Source organism: Haplochromis burtoni, unplaced genomic scaffold (genome assembly GCF_018398535.1).
Source record: "Haplochromis burtoni strain Fernald_Lab_line unplaced genomic scaffold, NCSU_Asbu1 Contig_102, whole genome shotgun sequence".
NCBI lineage: Eukaryota > Metazoa > Chordata > Actinopteri > Cichliformes > Cichlidae > Haplochromis > Haplochromis burtoni.
This window is the reverse complement of record NW_024582463.1, coordinates 965,651-982,382: the sequence shown is the minus strand read 5'-3', so window position 1 is coordinate 982,382 and position 16,732 is coordinate 965,651. Positions and strand designations below refer to the sequence as shown.

General features: G+C 42.5%; 2 protein-coding genes across 5 annotated transcripts in view; one reads left to right on the top strand and one right to left on the bottom strand.

Annotated features, from left to right (window-relative positions):
* The window catches only part of pcxb (pyruvate carboxylase b), a 299,933-nt gene that overhangs the window by 202,204 nt on the left and 80,997 nt on the right, over positions 1–16,732 (top strand). The window lies entirely within an intron of this gene.
* The window catches only part of LOC102311587 (leucine-rich repeat and fibronectin type-III domain-containing protein 4), a 42,542-nt gene that overhangs the window by 21,109 nt on the left and 4,701 nt on the right, over positions 1–16,732 (bottom strand). For 2 of the 3 annotated variants that reach the window (XM_042223132.1, XM_042223131.1), the window contains exons 3-4: positions 2,232–3,090; positions 287–457 (exon numbers count right to left, since the gene is read on the bottom strand). In XM_042223132.1, the coding sequence (XP_042079066.1) occupies positions 287–457; positions 2,232–3,064 (1,004 nt within the window). In that variant the 5' untranslated portion in view covers positions 3,065–3,090. The remainder of the gene's footprint in view (positions 1–286; positions 458–2,231; positions 3,091–16,732) is intronic. The other variant, XM_005927724.3, reaches the window with a different exon arrangement.

The following is a 16,732-nucleotide window of genomic DNA, read 5'->3' as shown; positions in this document are numbered from 1 at the left end:
TCTATTTATAACAGTCATATAACTCGCCATCACTATTTCAAAACTTGAAATATGTTTGAGTCAGCGAAGTGGTGAGAATTTGTGGTGGCACATAAATAGCATAAAAGTAAATGTTGACTAAAGAATTTACCGAATGCCAGCACCCCAGCATTGTCTTGCTTCTTTTTCTGTGCCAGAAAGCACCCTGCTAAAAACACACACACCGGTAGCTCTGTGGCGTCTGCAACAGGATATTTCTACTAAGCTACTTCTGAGGGAAACATAAAAGTTGAAGCTTAAGAGCTACCTTGCAAAGAGAGGATCAGGAGGCAGGGTTCGCAGCCTGTTGGAGGTCATATCCAGCCTTGCAAGCTTATACAGCTCTCCAAAGACTCCTTCCGCTATGTGATCTATCAGGTTATGGTCCAGGTTTAGTGTGTGCAGACTGGCCATGTTCTGAATGGACTCCCATGGTACCCTGTAGATATAAAAAAGAACAACGGCTAATGTGAGATTTATTGAATTGGTAAACTTTGTAGTGAGATTGATCATGCAGTGTGGAGATGGAGTAACAGCAGCTCTAAAGACAGATCCACCTCTTGGGACCTCTTTATTAAAGGATGTGATTGTAGCACCGATAGATCCACAGTTCATTTGTTGTTCTCTGGGTAATTTCTTCTTACTCGTCAGAGAACAAATATGCAACGATGAATTAATAGTGACAACAATGGCAGACAACAACAACAGATGCTTGTTTTCCTTCTGAATCTTTTGCTCTATCTGGGTTTCCCCAAGTCCCATCTGTGACCCATTGCTGTAGTCATTTAGTATTCCATTAGTGCTGTCATTCCCTGTTTTGGACCAATTAGTGAATCCAAATGAAATGTCTGGAACTAGCAAAATAGGAAAAATACGAAGCATTTATTTTTGGGCGTCAGTCACACCAGCCCTGCTGATTTTAACCTTTTTTTGTGTCCAGGTTCACCGAACTGAACTTTACAATCACCTTGCTGTTGGGTAATAAAGTTCATTGGGTGCAAAGAATGCTTTTCTTTTTGTAGTTGACTAAATAAACGTATTCAGTGATTTTAATCAGTTACGAAAACAATTTGGTAAACATTGATGGTTACAGCAGGTGGCCTCCATTTATCTGTACAATAGTTTGATTAGACAACAGGCCTGAAAGAGGAAAGAAGTGCCAGGCATAGTTAATTAGACCATGTTTATGGTTTAGATTATGGTTTTAGAGGTTGGAGAAAGGCCAAAGAGCTGCTTTAGAGGAGACAAATGAAACATCTTAATCAGAACTGACAGCCCAATGCTGCTGAATTTATCAGCACAGAGGGACACTAGGAAGAGAATAGAGGTCTAAAAGAGAATATCATCATTGTTCTGACTTATCATTTAGACCAGAGGAATGGAAAGTAACGCTGAATCCCTATTGTCCTAAATAGACACGAGAAGAATACTGCACCCTGCACTCAGCTGTATAGAGCAGCTATAACAGTGTACACGGTGGCAGTGGAGTGAGCTCAGACGAAGTGAAAGAAAATTAGAACCTCATCAAAATTGACTTTCACTTTTCTTTCCCTTTCTTCTCCTCGTTGCCTCATATGCCAAGTGTTTTCATTGTGCATTTGTGTGTAAATTTTGTGTGCAGGATACACTGACAGAGACGGGTGTGTCCGTGTATGCTGGCTCATGAATTAAATTGAGTTTGACACAAAGGATGTCAAACTCAATTTAGTTCATGGGCCACGTTCAGTCCACTGTATGCAGCCTAAGAAAAACAACAGTATATGGTTCTTTTCCCCTTTAAGTAGTGTAGCACAAGGTGTTTTCCTAAAACTTAAGCTTGTAACCATAAACCCATGTGAGATATGTCTTCAAAATGTGCAAAATAAAGTATTCTTGTTAAATACTATCTATTTAAGAATGACCTATTTACAAGGAGGATGAACATCCTGAAATATTGCAAGAAAAATAATCTCATAGTTTATTTTTCTTAATTCATTGAGTTTACCGTCATATGAACAATTGAGAGATCAGTGGAAAGGCACAAAACCTTCACACGTACAAGTTTTTGGAGTAATTTATTGAGAAACTCTATCAACAACGGACTTCACTGCCGTTTTTAAACGTTGCAAGTCTGGCTCCAGGCCCCATTTTTGATGATTTCTGCTTAAAGAGCAATGTCTGTGGCTTGGATGTGCTGTGCACGTGGGTGATACCCAACAAAAGCAAAAACTCACCTCCTGAGGTTATTGTAAGATAAGTCGAGGTCTTCCAGTGTGAGCAAGAAGTCATCGAAAGCCTGCACGGAGACCTTGATCAGCTGGTTGTTGTTGACAATCAGGTGCTGCAGATTGACCAAACCTGCAAGGTCTCTAGGTCCGAGTATTGTCAAGCGATTACCTGGATAAAACAATAAACGGGTAAAAACACGTTTAAGTAGTGTATTTGATTCAAGTCTTGAACACTGAGAATAAAATAACTGCTCACCATCCAGATGCAGAGAGCGTAGACTCTCCAGGTCAGCAAAGGCCATTGGTCTAATAAGGTGGATGGTGTTCCTTGACAGTGTCAGATCAACCAATCCGGTCATGTTGACAAAATCATTTCCGCCCACTTCTGTTATAAAGTTATCGGCCAGTCGCAGCTCAACTGTCCGCCGGTCAACATGCGGTGGGACGAACAGGAGGCCTTTGTCGGCACAGAGCGTGCTCAGTGACTCCGAAAGGTTTCGACACACGCAGTGGAAAGGACAGGCCGAGACCACACCCCACGTCTCCCCTGCTCCAATTAGAGAAGGAAGCAGGCAGCATGTGACCAAAGTCAGCCAGTGAAAGACTGGGAAAGGGACAGAGTCCGGGAGGGTTCTCTTTGCAGTCCTGGGACAGGCGCAGTGGATGAGATGGGAGGAAGTTGACAGAGATGAAACAAAAAGAGGGGACAGAAGAGAGACGGACAGACTGGGCAGAGGGAAGAGGGATGGGAAGTCGGAGCCCTCTGCTCTGTCTTCGGGGTGGTGTGTGTGGGGTAGGTGTTTTTGTCTGCGGGGATTGAAGGGTGGGGGGACAGGCATGGTAGAACGCCTGGCTGTTCACAGACCTGGAGAGAAAAAGAGAACAGATGGGGGGGGAAAAGATTAGACATAGTTTTTAAACTCATACAGTTGGTCGTATTTCTATGTGTGTGTCTGGTTTTTTGTCTTCCACCTACTCTGACTAGACAGAAGTGAAGCAAGGGCTTGCTTTACACACATCCATACCTGTGTGGGTCAAGGCCTCTTCTAAACAAGTACCACTTCACACTAGTGCCTACATGGTGCTTTGTAGCATTAAAAAAAATCTGTATTGAAAAATGGTTGCCTCCCTTGCTGTGTGCTTTTTTTTTTTTTTTAATTGGCTTACATGTATATTCTGTCCTTTCTACCTCTTTGCCACTGTAGCTTATTGCCTAGCAACAGCATCCCAAAAGACTGAACACAGCCAGTCCCCATAGTAACAGTTACCTAGAAACATGTGAGAGTGGATTACTGTTATATCATAGGACCCTTTCTTAACACTGTGGGTCAGGGAATCAAATTGGGTCAGCAGCCCATCAGCCTGGATTCCACAGCAAAGCTCAAATAAAGCACAATGCAGGTGTTGGTAAGCCTGGCATAGCACTAAACACACCAGGGTCCCATTGTAAGTCTCACACATACAGTATGTATGGCAGTACAGTCGTACTAGAAGCAAGTCGTTCTACTCTGCAGCCTTGTTTTTTTTAAATGTATGGAGAGGATCCATGATTAAGTCACTATTTTAAAGCAAAAAAACCCCCAACAAGCTCTGATTTTCTTCTCATCAGGTTACACTTGGGCACACACTGTTACAAATACTTGCAAACATGATAAGCATCTCTGGGAAAACCCTATCAGAACATATAAACAAATGTCATGCTAATTCTGGTTATTTGTGAATAAAGGCACTCAAAACGTATACACTGTGTCTCTGACATCTGTCAGTGTAACATTATTGGCTCAAATGACTCCCCGTTTGGCTGTTAATTGGTTTTTTGGTTGTAGGGGCGGGTCAGCTGTTTTGTTCTGTGTTAAAAATCTCACTTCTGTTTGTGTTGTGGCTTTGAAATGGCATCCCTCTGCCTTTATCTTGCCAGTAAATGCACACATTGTGGCTTAGTGATAAGGTATAGGAGTGAGTCACAGCCACTGATTGCCATGCCTAATAGTTGTTATAGCAACTGTAGCCTAGATGCAGAAAGAGTGACAGAGATGGTTGATAACAGTCAGAGATGCAATGAGGGGAGATGAGATGGTGAGTCACGGACGGACACAAAAACATCACTGAAGAACGATGGGGATATTTTCATATGAAGCAATCTGTAAACTGACAGTGCAGAAACTAGAGTGTGATGATTACACGGTGATATACAGTATGTGCAACCCAATACTCTGAGTAATGACCAGGCATAACTATGCATCACGATGACTTTACAGGTTGACGCAAATTGCGGCTCAATATTTTCCATTAGATTCTGGCTTTACTCTTTCTGCCTGAAACTAGAGGAGCGTTTGCAATCTAGCTCGGATAGTGAGACTGCTACATGGTAGTTTTGGTCTGCTTCCAAAATGTGAGCTCTATATTAGACCAGGCTACACTGTCTCCTTTTTGAATCATAACTTTGTATTGAGTAAATGAGAAGATGAGAACTCTAGTGCCTGAAATGAATATACTTTTTTTTTTTAATCTTGGGATCTCAAATGTTCTCGGTAAAAGCTGAGGGGAAGGAATGAAAAAGGTGGTATAGATCACGCAAGAACTACTTTTTTGCTTTATTGAATGGTGCCATTGCTGCTTTAATATCCTGCGTTTCCTGTTGAAGCATGATGCTTGGGCAGCACATTAAACCAATGAGATATTAGTTATCAAGAGCAATGCAGTTTGGGCATGAGCCCGGTTTTCTGCCCATCCCATCAAGCCGTTCAGTTGTACGTCAATAGACTGCAGAGTTAGAAAACATTGCTTTTTGCTACTTGAGTGCCTCTTGGTTGTTCTGGGAAGCTGCAATGACTACCAGGAACTCTGTACCGTTTTCAACCCAGCCTAAAAATAAAACTCCCAAGATGCTCTCCAGCTTAGCAATGATATCAGGGATTGTTATTTCCTTATGTCTAGTGTCATCATTTTCAAAAAAAAGGAAAGGAAGGATGAAAATGCTTGCAGCAGGAGAGAGTGGGATGGTGGGAGTGTGGGGAGGAGGACAAAGGCACGGAAGCCTGCAGTGACAGCCAGTCCCTGGGGCAGGTTGATGCTGGAAGTCGACTGCTCCTGCACTCCTGTGGAGCCATGCATACTAAAATGTGACAATACTCTGGCAAAGTGTAATACTGCTTAAAAATGTGTCTTCTCCGCCATGTTCCCTGAAAAGCCCTAATGTCAGGTGGTGTCTTCATACGATCGGCGCTAAACCAGCTTTACCCCACGCTTTGCTAACACTTGGTTTGCCTGCGGCATGCTGAATGTCAGTAATGCTCGTGCAGTCCTCTGTTGTGCGTCCTGCATCTGTCTCCACACCGTCATTTGACCTTTCTGTCTCATTCATTTTTTCCTCCTCTACTCTCGTTGCTTAGCTCTTCTCAGTCATCTAATAACTCTCCTGGCCTTACTCTCACTCTGTTTTTAATTTCCACCTTCTGTCTCCTCTTCTCCTTGTGAAAGCCTTCTCCTCGTGTCCTCCCTGCCCACACTGTCCACTCCCACACCTCTCGCTTACTGTACCGCTCCTCTTCTTTCTCTATTTCCAGGGATCGGGCTTTGTTTCCTCATCTTCTATCCTCTCCCTGCAGTTGTCTTCCTTGTTATCTTCACCTATCCTGTTTCTGCATCCTTGCTCACCTTCCATCTTTCTGCCTCTGGCTATTCTGTAAATTACCACATTTTCTTTCTTTATGTCTCATTCCCTCTTTTTCTTTCTCTCCGTCTTGTCTGCCCTTGAGGCAACCCAAGTACAACAATGTTATCAGTCACAGCACTACCTCACCACCTTCTCCGGCAGCACTTCCTCTGTCATTTTGTCTCGTCTCCCTATCGCTTGCTGATTCTGCTGCCCTCCATGTCTCCTTGCCAGTGCTGCTCTAACTTTCAGTCACAAACTATCCACACATGCAAACACACACCCTCTGATCCTGCAAACCACACATGATTATATGCTGCACCCTGCCTGTCTCAGAGGCTCCCTCCCTCCCTTCATTTATCTAACTTTCCCACTCATCTCTTCTCTCCATCTGCTTTCTCTTGATTTCTTTCTTCCCCTCCCAAACTGTCATTTCTCTTTCTTCTTACTCACTCAGCGTCTCACTCTCTCCTTCATTTGGTGCTCTTCCTCTGTTATGGAGGAGATCTCATTTACAACCAGAGCAGTGCAGTATTGAAGCTTTCTGGCACACAAGTTGGATGTAACTGATCTGCTCAGCTGCTGATCGATCAGAGCCAAAGAGATAGATAGCACCCTGTCCCATTCATTTACTCTCACTCTTTTTCTTTCACTCTTTTCTTCTTCCATGCTCTCATTTCATCTTTTTTCCCTCTTTAACAGTGATAAAGATGCAAGTAGTAAACATGTTAATCCAATAAGTAAATACTTTAAGTTTTTTAAATTGTGAGGAGTTTTCTTTAAATTTCATATTTATGCAAAAAATAAGAGTGATACAGCAGTATGCCTGATGCACTATGGCATTTAATAGCTGCTTCCAGCCTAGGATGAGTGTTTCTTCTGATTCATGTGTTCCCTTTAGTGACAGTTGGTGTAGGACATACAGTTGACTGTATTTGAGAGTCTCCTTTGGACCTTAGCCAGTACACCTCTGGTGCAAAAATAACGAAGACCCATTCTTATTTGTGATTCCAAAATCTGCACACAAAAAGGTACCCAGATTACATCTTCAGATGTGAAACTCAGATGTTTGCCACAGCTTATAAATCCCTCAAATCAACTTCCTACATTTCTAATCTTACCTGGTTCTATCGGGTAACTGTCACTTGCGTATAATGTAACCTACAGCAATGCCTTAACCTTAACTTTTTCAGTTTTTAACCACTAGTTTAAAACAGCTTTTGCCTGATATTTATCTCTGTTCATCTGTTATACAAATATATAGCTTTTTTTTATTCCAGTTCTTCCCCCCTCTTATCTTTCCTCGTCTCTTTGGTCTGTGTGTGTGTGACACTCTTGTAACACTGGATTTTCCCCTCTGGGAATCAATAAATGCTTATCTAACGCTTTGTACCGATGCCTCAGAAAGCTATAGTACGGCATGTGTGCGCGTGCAGTAACTGAAATAAGCTAGGTAAGTATCTGCACTTGCTATATACGGTTGTAGACATGAACTCCCACCATGCTTGTCTAGTGCGTGTTCCTGTTTGTGAATTAATGTGACACTTGTCTGCACTTAGGAAGTCTTCTTGTGCTCTTAAGAGTTTGCTGCTGAATTTGCAATAAGCCGGGGACACACTTATGTGTGTCAACACAAACACACCCACACTTTTTTGCACTCTCGCTCAGGCCCACGTGCACAGAGAACAAGACATCGCAGTATATAGCAATAAGGACAAAAGCCCACTGGGACAAAGCCTACTTGACACTTTTTGGGACAAAAAAAAAAGTCAAGGAGGTCAGTCGATAAAAGATTAATGATTAAGAAATAAATCACAGAGAAGAGCACAAAAATGCACCGGAAACTAGACAAAGAGGAGTATGAACAACAGACTATTAATATGAAGGTACATGTGTATTTGCTAGCTCATCCAAGCTCTTAGGCTTGTGTACCATATCTGTTGTTTGCAGGTGTTTTTGTTTTTTTTACTCTATTTTGGGAAATCTCTTCTTGCACGACCCTGCGTGAACCCATAGCTGTCCAGGGAGCAGGAAACAGACTGTTGACGAGAGCAAAAAAGGCTGCATAAAGTGAGAGTGAGAACATGAGCTAAAAGCATCTATGGAAGGATCTACTCTGTACCCTCTGCTCTGGAGCACAACTCGGTGCCAAGAGACTGAACCTGACCTCACCCCAACTCCAGCAAGCTTCAGTTTTAACACCCACCACAAGCCCTGGAGGGTGCCGCTTCTCTTAGTGAGGACAAACGCTGCTGAATGCGTTGCCACTAATGGCTTTAAAATGATGAATTTTCATTAAGTGTTTTTTCTGTGATACTGTTGAACCCGAACCCATGCAAATTAAAATAAGCTTGAGGCATGACTTGTGGTAAAAGCTCTAATGCGTCTGTTTGAAGTTTGTTTTTCACATGTTGGATCTAATGCACTTGGTCCATTGTTGTCCTTGGTTTCTGTGGATCATTATTAATGTCGGGGCCTTTTAAATGCCAGCCACTATTAATAATGTTAATAAAATCCATGTGTGTCTGTGTGTTTGCACATGTAGGTTTGTGATTATATTTCCAAATCTGCAGATTGGCGTGTGTGCGCGAATCCACTTTGGCACTCGCAAATGCCATTAGCCCATAATCGACTTAGGGAATGTTGCAATGTTTATAAACAAGGGGATTTGTATTTGCTCTCAGAAGCCACTTATCACAAGCACGGTAATCCACAGATCTTATTGGGCTGTGAATAGGTGTCCCACCAGGCTTCAGTCAGAAATCACTGACAGCCAGACATCGCGTTGCCACTAAGCAGTTAATGCTGGACTGCAAGGCGTTTAGTTTGGAGGTAGAAATGAATGGAAAGTTTTAAAGCGGCATCATTTGACTGTCTATTCATATGGCTGGCATGCACTTGAGCTCTGCTGCATTGTTTGATGTTACAGTACGCAAAAGCTCCGCTAGCATAAATGCAGAGATCAAATATGGAGGCAGCCTTTCATTCGCTCGCATTCAAATTCTTTTTCGGTTACACTAAGGCTTTCTAGCATGCACTCTTACTCATAATCCAGGCCCTTCATATTAGGTGAGCACTTGCATACAGAAACAACTGCGAGCATACCAAAACAGTCTTCCCACACAATCATAATTATAGGGAGGCCGACACATAGACACACACTCTCTCTAGGCAAGGAACAAAAGAACACCCACGTAGCCTCTTCTTGCAGCAGTCGTGTGTACTGTAAGCCCACTCATCCTTTTGATACTATCGCTCCTCTGTCGTACTTGGTCCTCTTTAGTATGTATAGAAAGCACAGGGACGGGGTAACGGTATTGGATATGGAAAAAAAACAACAAATGCAGAGGTAAGGAGAGACTAAAGCGTGAAATACAGTGAAAGTGGGAAGCAAAAAAAAAATGGAGTACATAAGATGGAGGAGGGAAGGGTGCAAGATGGGATAAAATGAAGCCAGTTGTGTGACGAGCAGAGGAAAAGTGGGATGGAAGAGGAGAGTTTGAGGAAAATGGAGAGAAAGGGGGATGAAGTCATTGTGTGTGAATGCGTGTCGTTAAGCGGATGGGCAGAGAAATATGTAAAGGCGATAAACGGGTGAAGGCCGCCATCCATCACTGTCAGAGAGAGGGATGAGGGAGGGAAGACGGGATTTGATTAGAGGAAGGGAGAGCTGCTAAAAACGACTCTGTATGTCATCGCCGTCACGATAGTGGTGGGAGAAGTGGGCGTGAAAGGCGATGAGGTAAGGAGGAGTGACGAGGTTAGTGGTCAAGAAAATTACAGATAAGTTGGGATGGGACATTTAAAGCACCACATCTTGAGGTCAGAAAATTAAAAGTAAAGGCCAAGTATGTGAAAGTGGTCTTTTTGTTTCCTCTCTAAATGCTGTTTTGTTGTTGTAGGAGTAGACTTTAGTAACCCAACTAAGCAAACTACGGGCTGCTGTCCCAAAAGAAAATGAGATGATTACAAACGCTCCAACTTTAGATTTGTTTCAGGTCTTTGGCTGACTGAGAAGTGTGAAGATCATTATCTTTCAAACAGGAGTTACAGTGTAATCCTAATCTTTGTGTCAAGCATGGGCCTCTCAAGAAAGAACAAAAACATGCTCGTTTGTGTGGAGTCCTTTTTCGGTCTTTTCATCTTTTTGCCATACAGATGGGGGTACTGATGGGGAGGAAAGAAAGCTCACAGAACCCCTGAGGTAAATAGTAGGAGTGAAAGAAGTGAAGTGTGTTCTCTTTAAAATGAAAAGTCTGCAGTCTCTTCACAGTGGCACTCCAAAATAATACACTTCTTATGAAATACTCGACTCAACTAATTCCTCCCAAGCCTCTGTTGTATTTGAAAGAGGAAGAAATGAATGTGTGTGTACGTACTCGTATATTCATCTGTATGCAATACCCACTCTCACTAATTCCTGTTGGAATCCTTCCTGTTTGGAAGATTTCAATAATTGTTTCTATTCCTGGAACGTCTCATAGCCAGATATTTAACGTGTTTTCATTTGGGTTTTTGGTTTAATTATTTGTTTTTTCATTCCTGTGAAATTTCCCACCTATGTATCACTTTATGTACTAAGTGGCTCATATATTATCCTTGTTTTTGTCTCACTGAGGCACATTTCACAGTTCTTGCATGAAGATCATAAAAACTCTGGTGGTTTTGGCGATTTTTCTTAAGCAGTCTGAAGAGCTTTTACTCTTATTTGTACAAAATTTGAAGACACGAGTGTTTGATCTGAGAGATTCTAGCGTTGTAGGGTGCTTTTGGCTACTGTACCTTATGAAAAGCCAGGAGCTCTTGAAACTATCTAATCTTTAAACATGGCAACACTTAAGAGAAAGCAACCCACTCTGCTTGTTCTCCGCTCACTGTGTTTGGAGTAGGAAAAAAATGGCAATATTGATGGAGTCTTTGAAGTTTGGCTTTATAAAAGCTGCCACTTCGCATCAGCTTTGCATAGATAAGCAACCCAGTCTTTAATGAACTTGGAGTGGCTTGTTAAAAACTGCTTAAAAAGTCATAAAAGTTGAACCACCTCGGTTACCTGTGATTCTTTTTGAAGTGTGGCTGTCACAGTGGCCAGACCTCCCTTCGTGCAATATGTGGAAGCGCTCGGCTGCAGGATGTGCCAGACATCCCAAAAACCAGGTGTTAACCCTGCTGTTCTGATTTGGCGCTGGCTGTGAATTGGTGAACCACGGAGAGGCTGAGCAGGAAAACCTGACGTGGTGAACCACAGCAACGAGTAGGCCTCTACTTGGTGTCACGGCTCACATATGTGCACCTCCATCTGGCTATTTTGTTCCTCTTCCATCAATCAAATGAACATATAGCTTTGGAGGCTTTCTTTGCAGTTCTCTAACAGTTTCATTACCATTAAGGTTGTTATAACTGTGGCAGCCAATAACCCATTATTTGCTGAGGGTTTGTAATTTAGTTTCCTCCCCTTGGAAAGCCCACACAACTGCACAGCTTGGGGATTATATTTTCTGGGAGGTAAATTGAATTGGCAAACAACAGAGGTGACAGTGATTTTCTTTGGCACTTCATTGGCACAGAGGGACGGGGAGTGGTGCCGTTATGATTTGTTATGTAACTCTCGTATACACCGCCTGAACTTTCTTCCTACTGGTATTTGTGGCCATTATAGAAGTATACCAGCACAGCTTGTGTTGTGTGTGCATTTCTTTTCGCCGGGAAGCTTTTCTTAATCGTTGTAATGCTTCATTGTCACTCAGAATGCAAAGCAGGACTTCAACATTATGTTTTGAACATCCTTTTGTAAATGCTAGCAGTCTCTTTCTATACATCTTACAGATGGATTCAGCAGCTGGATCACGGGGACAGCTGAGCAAATAAGGGACATAAAGCACTGAAAATAACTTGGTTACATTGCTGTGCCAGAGTGTCTTTTCTACTTGGAGAGTAATAATTTTTCATTGTGGAGGATAGCTGTCATACTGCTGATAGGGGGAAGCAGCTCAATGCTTTTCTCTTTTGATGACTTCTTACTCCAGATGGCAATAGCATAGTAGGATCTAATTAAATTCCACAATGACAATAAGTAAGCCAATAAAATCATGTAATTAATAGCTGACGCTCTGTGTTTCCACATGCTCATTGATGCTATTCCATATTGCGCTGATTGTGAAGGAAATTGTGTTTGCATCAGTTGGCATCCACGAGCCATTCTTTAAGACTTCTCCGTGATTGAATCACACGGACTGCGGGGCGGGTTCTTGTAGCGTGTAGAGTGGGTTGGCCACTAATTGCACAGTTGGTTGTTTGAGACATGGCCACATACGCTTTGACAAATGTGACCTTGGGCAAGGCACTGAACTTCAAGATGCATGGAGGTGGGTGAAAGAGAAACGCACTGCAAAGCACTTTGTGCGAGCGCGCCGAGGTTAAAACGAGTGCAGGCTGCTGATGTCACATGACATCAGTGGGGTCGTTAGGAGAAAGGATGGATTAAATGGCTACATGATGTCAAGAGCCTCGAGCTCAACACATGTGAAACTTGAAAATTAAAGCAGGAGGCTGTGAAATCTTTGCTTTGTTCTGCAGCGACCAAGTCGTGTCACTTTTAAAGTTGAGAAAGGTGTTTTTAAGGTCTGAAAAACAACATAGTGTTCACGTATGTTCACAGGGACGTGAACATACGCATGTTCCTCATTCAACACCTTATTGTAGATGAAAGCAAGTTAAAGATTCTTCACATTTATTGTGCTCATCTGGCTATCTGCTTCTAAAAAATGCTCACATATTCTAATTGTGATGTGCTGTTAAATATTAGTGACTTAACCTGTGGTGTGACACCTATTACCCTTAAGTCTGGTATCAGTAGATATTCTCTTTCTTGATTTGTAAGATTTTAGTGAAGGTTGATTGTGTGCATTTGAGTTTGCAGACAGAGGGGTCACCCAGGAGAAACTCTTGCTTCAGTTTCTAATCCTAGTTTATTTTTCTTCACAGTCACATTCTTGAACTTCTAAACTTGCACCCACTTAAATATGGTTATGCTTACATCCACAAATTTGCCTGCATACACACAGTAATGTAAGTGGTGTAAAATAGCTGACCTGCCACTCACCGTGAACATAATGTGCTTGCATTTTCCTGTCCTGTTTTTATTTATTTTTTTAATCCTTCTGATGCTCTTTCTTCATCTTCGTCTCTCTAACTTTCAAGCTCAGCTTCATTGTCCCTTAATGACCTGTTTTGGCGCCTATTTCTCTATAAGCAGATGACTGCTCGTTATCTGATTGCCTTTCCATCCGAACTCCAACCTAATGTCAGCCTTTCAGCACCATATTATCAATGGATGCTTTTGTGCGTGTGCACCTGTGCGTGTTTACGTCGATAAGGCTAATCAACCACAAATTCAGTACAAATACAAGTCTACAAATGATGTGCCAACACACCACTGCTGATCTGTCAACATCCCCACCAGTCAGACACCCTGCAGCGCCAATTATATGGACCCTGATTGGCTGACGCCACGGGATGCAGCTTGGCGGAAAAGCGTGCGCGTGTGTGTATGCATGTGCATGTGGCAGTTTGGTGATTCAGCAGGCTTTTCAGCTCAGTGAGGGGAAATCCTGAGTAAGAGAACAGTTACCCAATCAGCGTTCTGCATCCAGCACAGTAGGTCAGTGACATGCCAGCCAGGCCTCTGCATCACAGTGATGGATGTATTGATTAATGCTGCACAGACGGGCGCACACACACTTCCACACAGGCGCACACTTCTATAAAAAATAAACTGTCTTCACTAATGTGTTTGTTCCTTTTTCTACCCTTTTTCTATTTTATCTCATTCGATTTTCTATATTGCTCTAGTGGTCACCCATCTTTCTCATGGCCCTCTCTGAACCAAGGGAACTTAAATGAGGAAAGACAAAAGGCCAGTGATAAGAGATGGGTTACACAAGTAGAATCAGAAGGAGGCATAAATGTAGCATGTAGCATATAAGCGATTCCTTGCTCGAGTCTTGTTAGCATCAGGCGCGTTTGATCTGAAGCCACTTTTAGCTGTTATGAATCACAACTTGCAATGTAACTCACCACAAAGAGCTTTTTTCCCCCCAGTGTGTGATACTAATGCAGACAAAACAAGGCTGCACTGCAATGAGCCTGCAGGGGAAACTGGTTTCCCTTGAGTTTGTTGATTACTGCGTCTCATATTCTAATGCTTAGCAGTGCTGATACATGCAGAAATGCTGCGTGCTTTGCTGTGAGACTTAAGTGTTTCCAACTAAGTACAAGCCGGTTTCTTCTGACAGTCATCACCCACGCTGCATTCTGCACCATGATTCACTTGAACATCTACAACCCACTGCATCTGTTGGTGATATTTGTAATGCAGACAAACACATGTGAACTGAAGACGTAGTGCTGGTTTGGCAGGAAGCTGTTCCCAGCGTGTTTGGCAGAATTGTGGGACATACTTCCAAACTGATGGTCATGATGTTTGTCTTTGTCGGGCTTGGATTTAAACTCGATGTGAAGAATGTGCATCTCAGCAGTCTAAAAGAGGCTGACGGTGCTTTAAAAGCCCAGACTTTCTTTTTCAGTTCTTGGTTTTAAACTCATGAAAAGCCTAAAATCAATCATCGAAGAGTAAATGCACCCAGAATATCAGTCGGTGGACCTGACGGATTGAAGGGCACCTTTGATTTGTCTTGGTATGGTATAGTGCTGGGACAATCAACAGTCATTTATCCAGCAAGAATGCCAAACCGCTTAGGCTTTGGAAGTATGACCCCATATTTCCTACTCTTTTTCTGCCTTTTTACAGACTGAACATGCGATAAAAGGTTTAAATGGGGTCATAACATCTTGCATTTTAGGCTCGTTGGAGAAAAGTTTTGATGGGATTGAACACATCAAAGTTTTGTGCTGTTCCTGTAAATCCATCTGCTCTCTTCCTCCATCTCTAGAGGGGGTTTTCACAAAGCAGGATTAGCAAGTTAGCCTGATAAGTTTAAAAGTACTCTGTGAAATTTTGTTAGCAATTCTCAGTCTGCATAGCTGAATCACATTACATAAACCTCATTTTCTCATTTAGTTTCATAGATTTGGATCAGTATTAGCTAGAGTGGACTAATCTTTCACAGATACGCGGGTTAATTCCTAATCTTAATTTGCAAAATTCTGCTGGGACTCATTGGATCTAGTTCTAGGTGTTTATAAAACGCTGCAGAAACCATAAATTTTATTATTGTTTTCTAATTCTTGTTTCTGCTTTGTGTGTGTCCTTTATGTGATTTTTGAGCTGACCCTTCTCTTTGTTGCTCACTGTTTTGGTCAGGCCTGATGGAGCTTGTTGGAGCACACTGACCTGACCATCTTATATTTGCAGTGTGTTTTGCCACTACAAAGGACATCAAGTTCAGCGTCGCTGCTTTTTGATAATGGAGGTGTGCTCATCATGTTCTCTAATCTCTAGAAGGATATAAGAGATCGTTCTGTGGCAGAATAAAACACAGAACTGGATGAAGAGAGCACAGATAACAGTGTTCGTCTCTAGCTGTAGTTTCTACTTCTCTTTAAATACGATTGCTGCGTGAAGTCTTAATTTCCACCACATCTCCGACCCCACACTTAACCCCTCCCCCAAGTTTCCTCACGTTCACACTCGACTTTCCCCCATTTCTCCCATCTCCTGGATATCTCCGTCCCCAAAACCCACCCCTCCATCTGTCTCCAGTGGTTGCCGTGGTTACGGTTTGTTCTGCTCATCAGGCGCCTGCTGTGCCTAAACAGACTGTCAACAGTTTAATTACTCATACTTTCATCCCCGTGTCTTTCCTTACTTTCTGTACAGCACGTTTGCTCGCTCCTTCCACCTCTTTACGGGTAACCTCTTGGTAACTTTCTTTTGCTCCTTCAATCATTCTCTACTTTTATCTTCACACTTCCTTCCGTCATTTGACATCTTTAGACTTTCATCCTTTTTTTTTTTTGTCATCCTTTCGTTGCTATCATTACATCCTACAAATCTACGTTCGACTACCAACTGTCTAATTACTCAATCTTTTATCATTCAGTCCCATCGGATTGATTCCATTCGTTCACACACCCCCTCCTCCTTGTGTCTCTGTTTTATTAGTGCAGTTTTTCTTCTCAGACATTGTTATTCCTCTATTCCCTTATCCCCACGCTCTCTTATCATCCACCTCTCAAGTGTCATCGCTCGCCTTTTCATTCTTCATTACTCAGTCTCTCTACATCCTCCGAGTGTTCCTCCCTATCTTAAACAGTGTTGTAATTACGCCTCTTCATCACACTATCGTTCTGTACCTCTCTGTCCATCATCTGCCGCTCTGATCCCTGATCCCGACAGCGGCCTGATGCCTCATCCTTTGATCCTCCCACTATTCCTTAACAGCTCAGCTTTTCACGTCTCTCCCTTCACCGTTTGTCATCCCCTCTTTCGTCCATTCATCCATCAAGTGCCATCCTCCTGACAGTAACCGCGTTTCCCTTGTTTCAGGGTTTCAAACTTTCCACTTCTCTCCTTGATGGAAAGTTGGTTAAATCAAGCAGGTGTGGGACATCCTACATCCATCATAGGTTATGATCTTTGATGTTTAATTGTGCCTTTTTTTTTTTGTTTCATGTAATTATCATTAATGTTCATGACTTTTCCACTTATTTGGGTCCCTCATCCTCCTTTTGGCTCTTTGTTCATTAATCAGCTGTTCAGTGAGGCCTCGCCCCGCAACCAGCTACTGTCCTGTCACCATAACCAAGTTTGGCTTTTTGCTATATTGAAGTGGTGTGCATAAGTATTTAATAATGGGCTCTAATCTACGTTTAGCTGGCTTTTCTGGGGTATTTT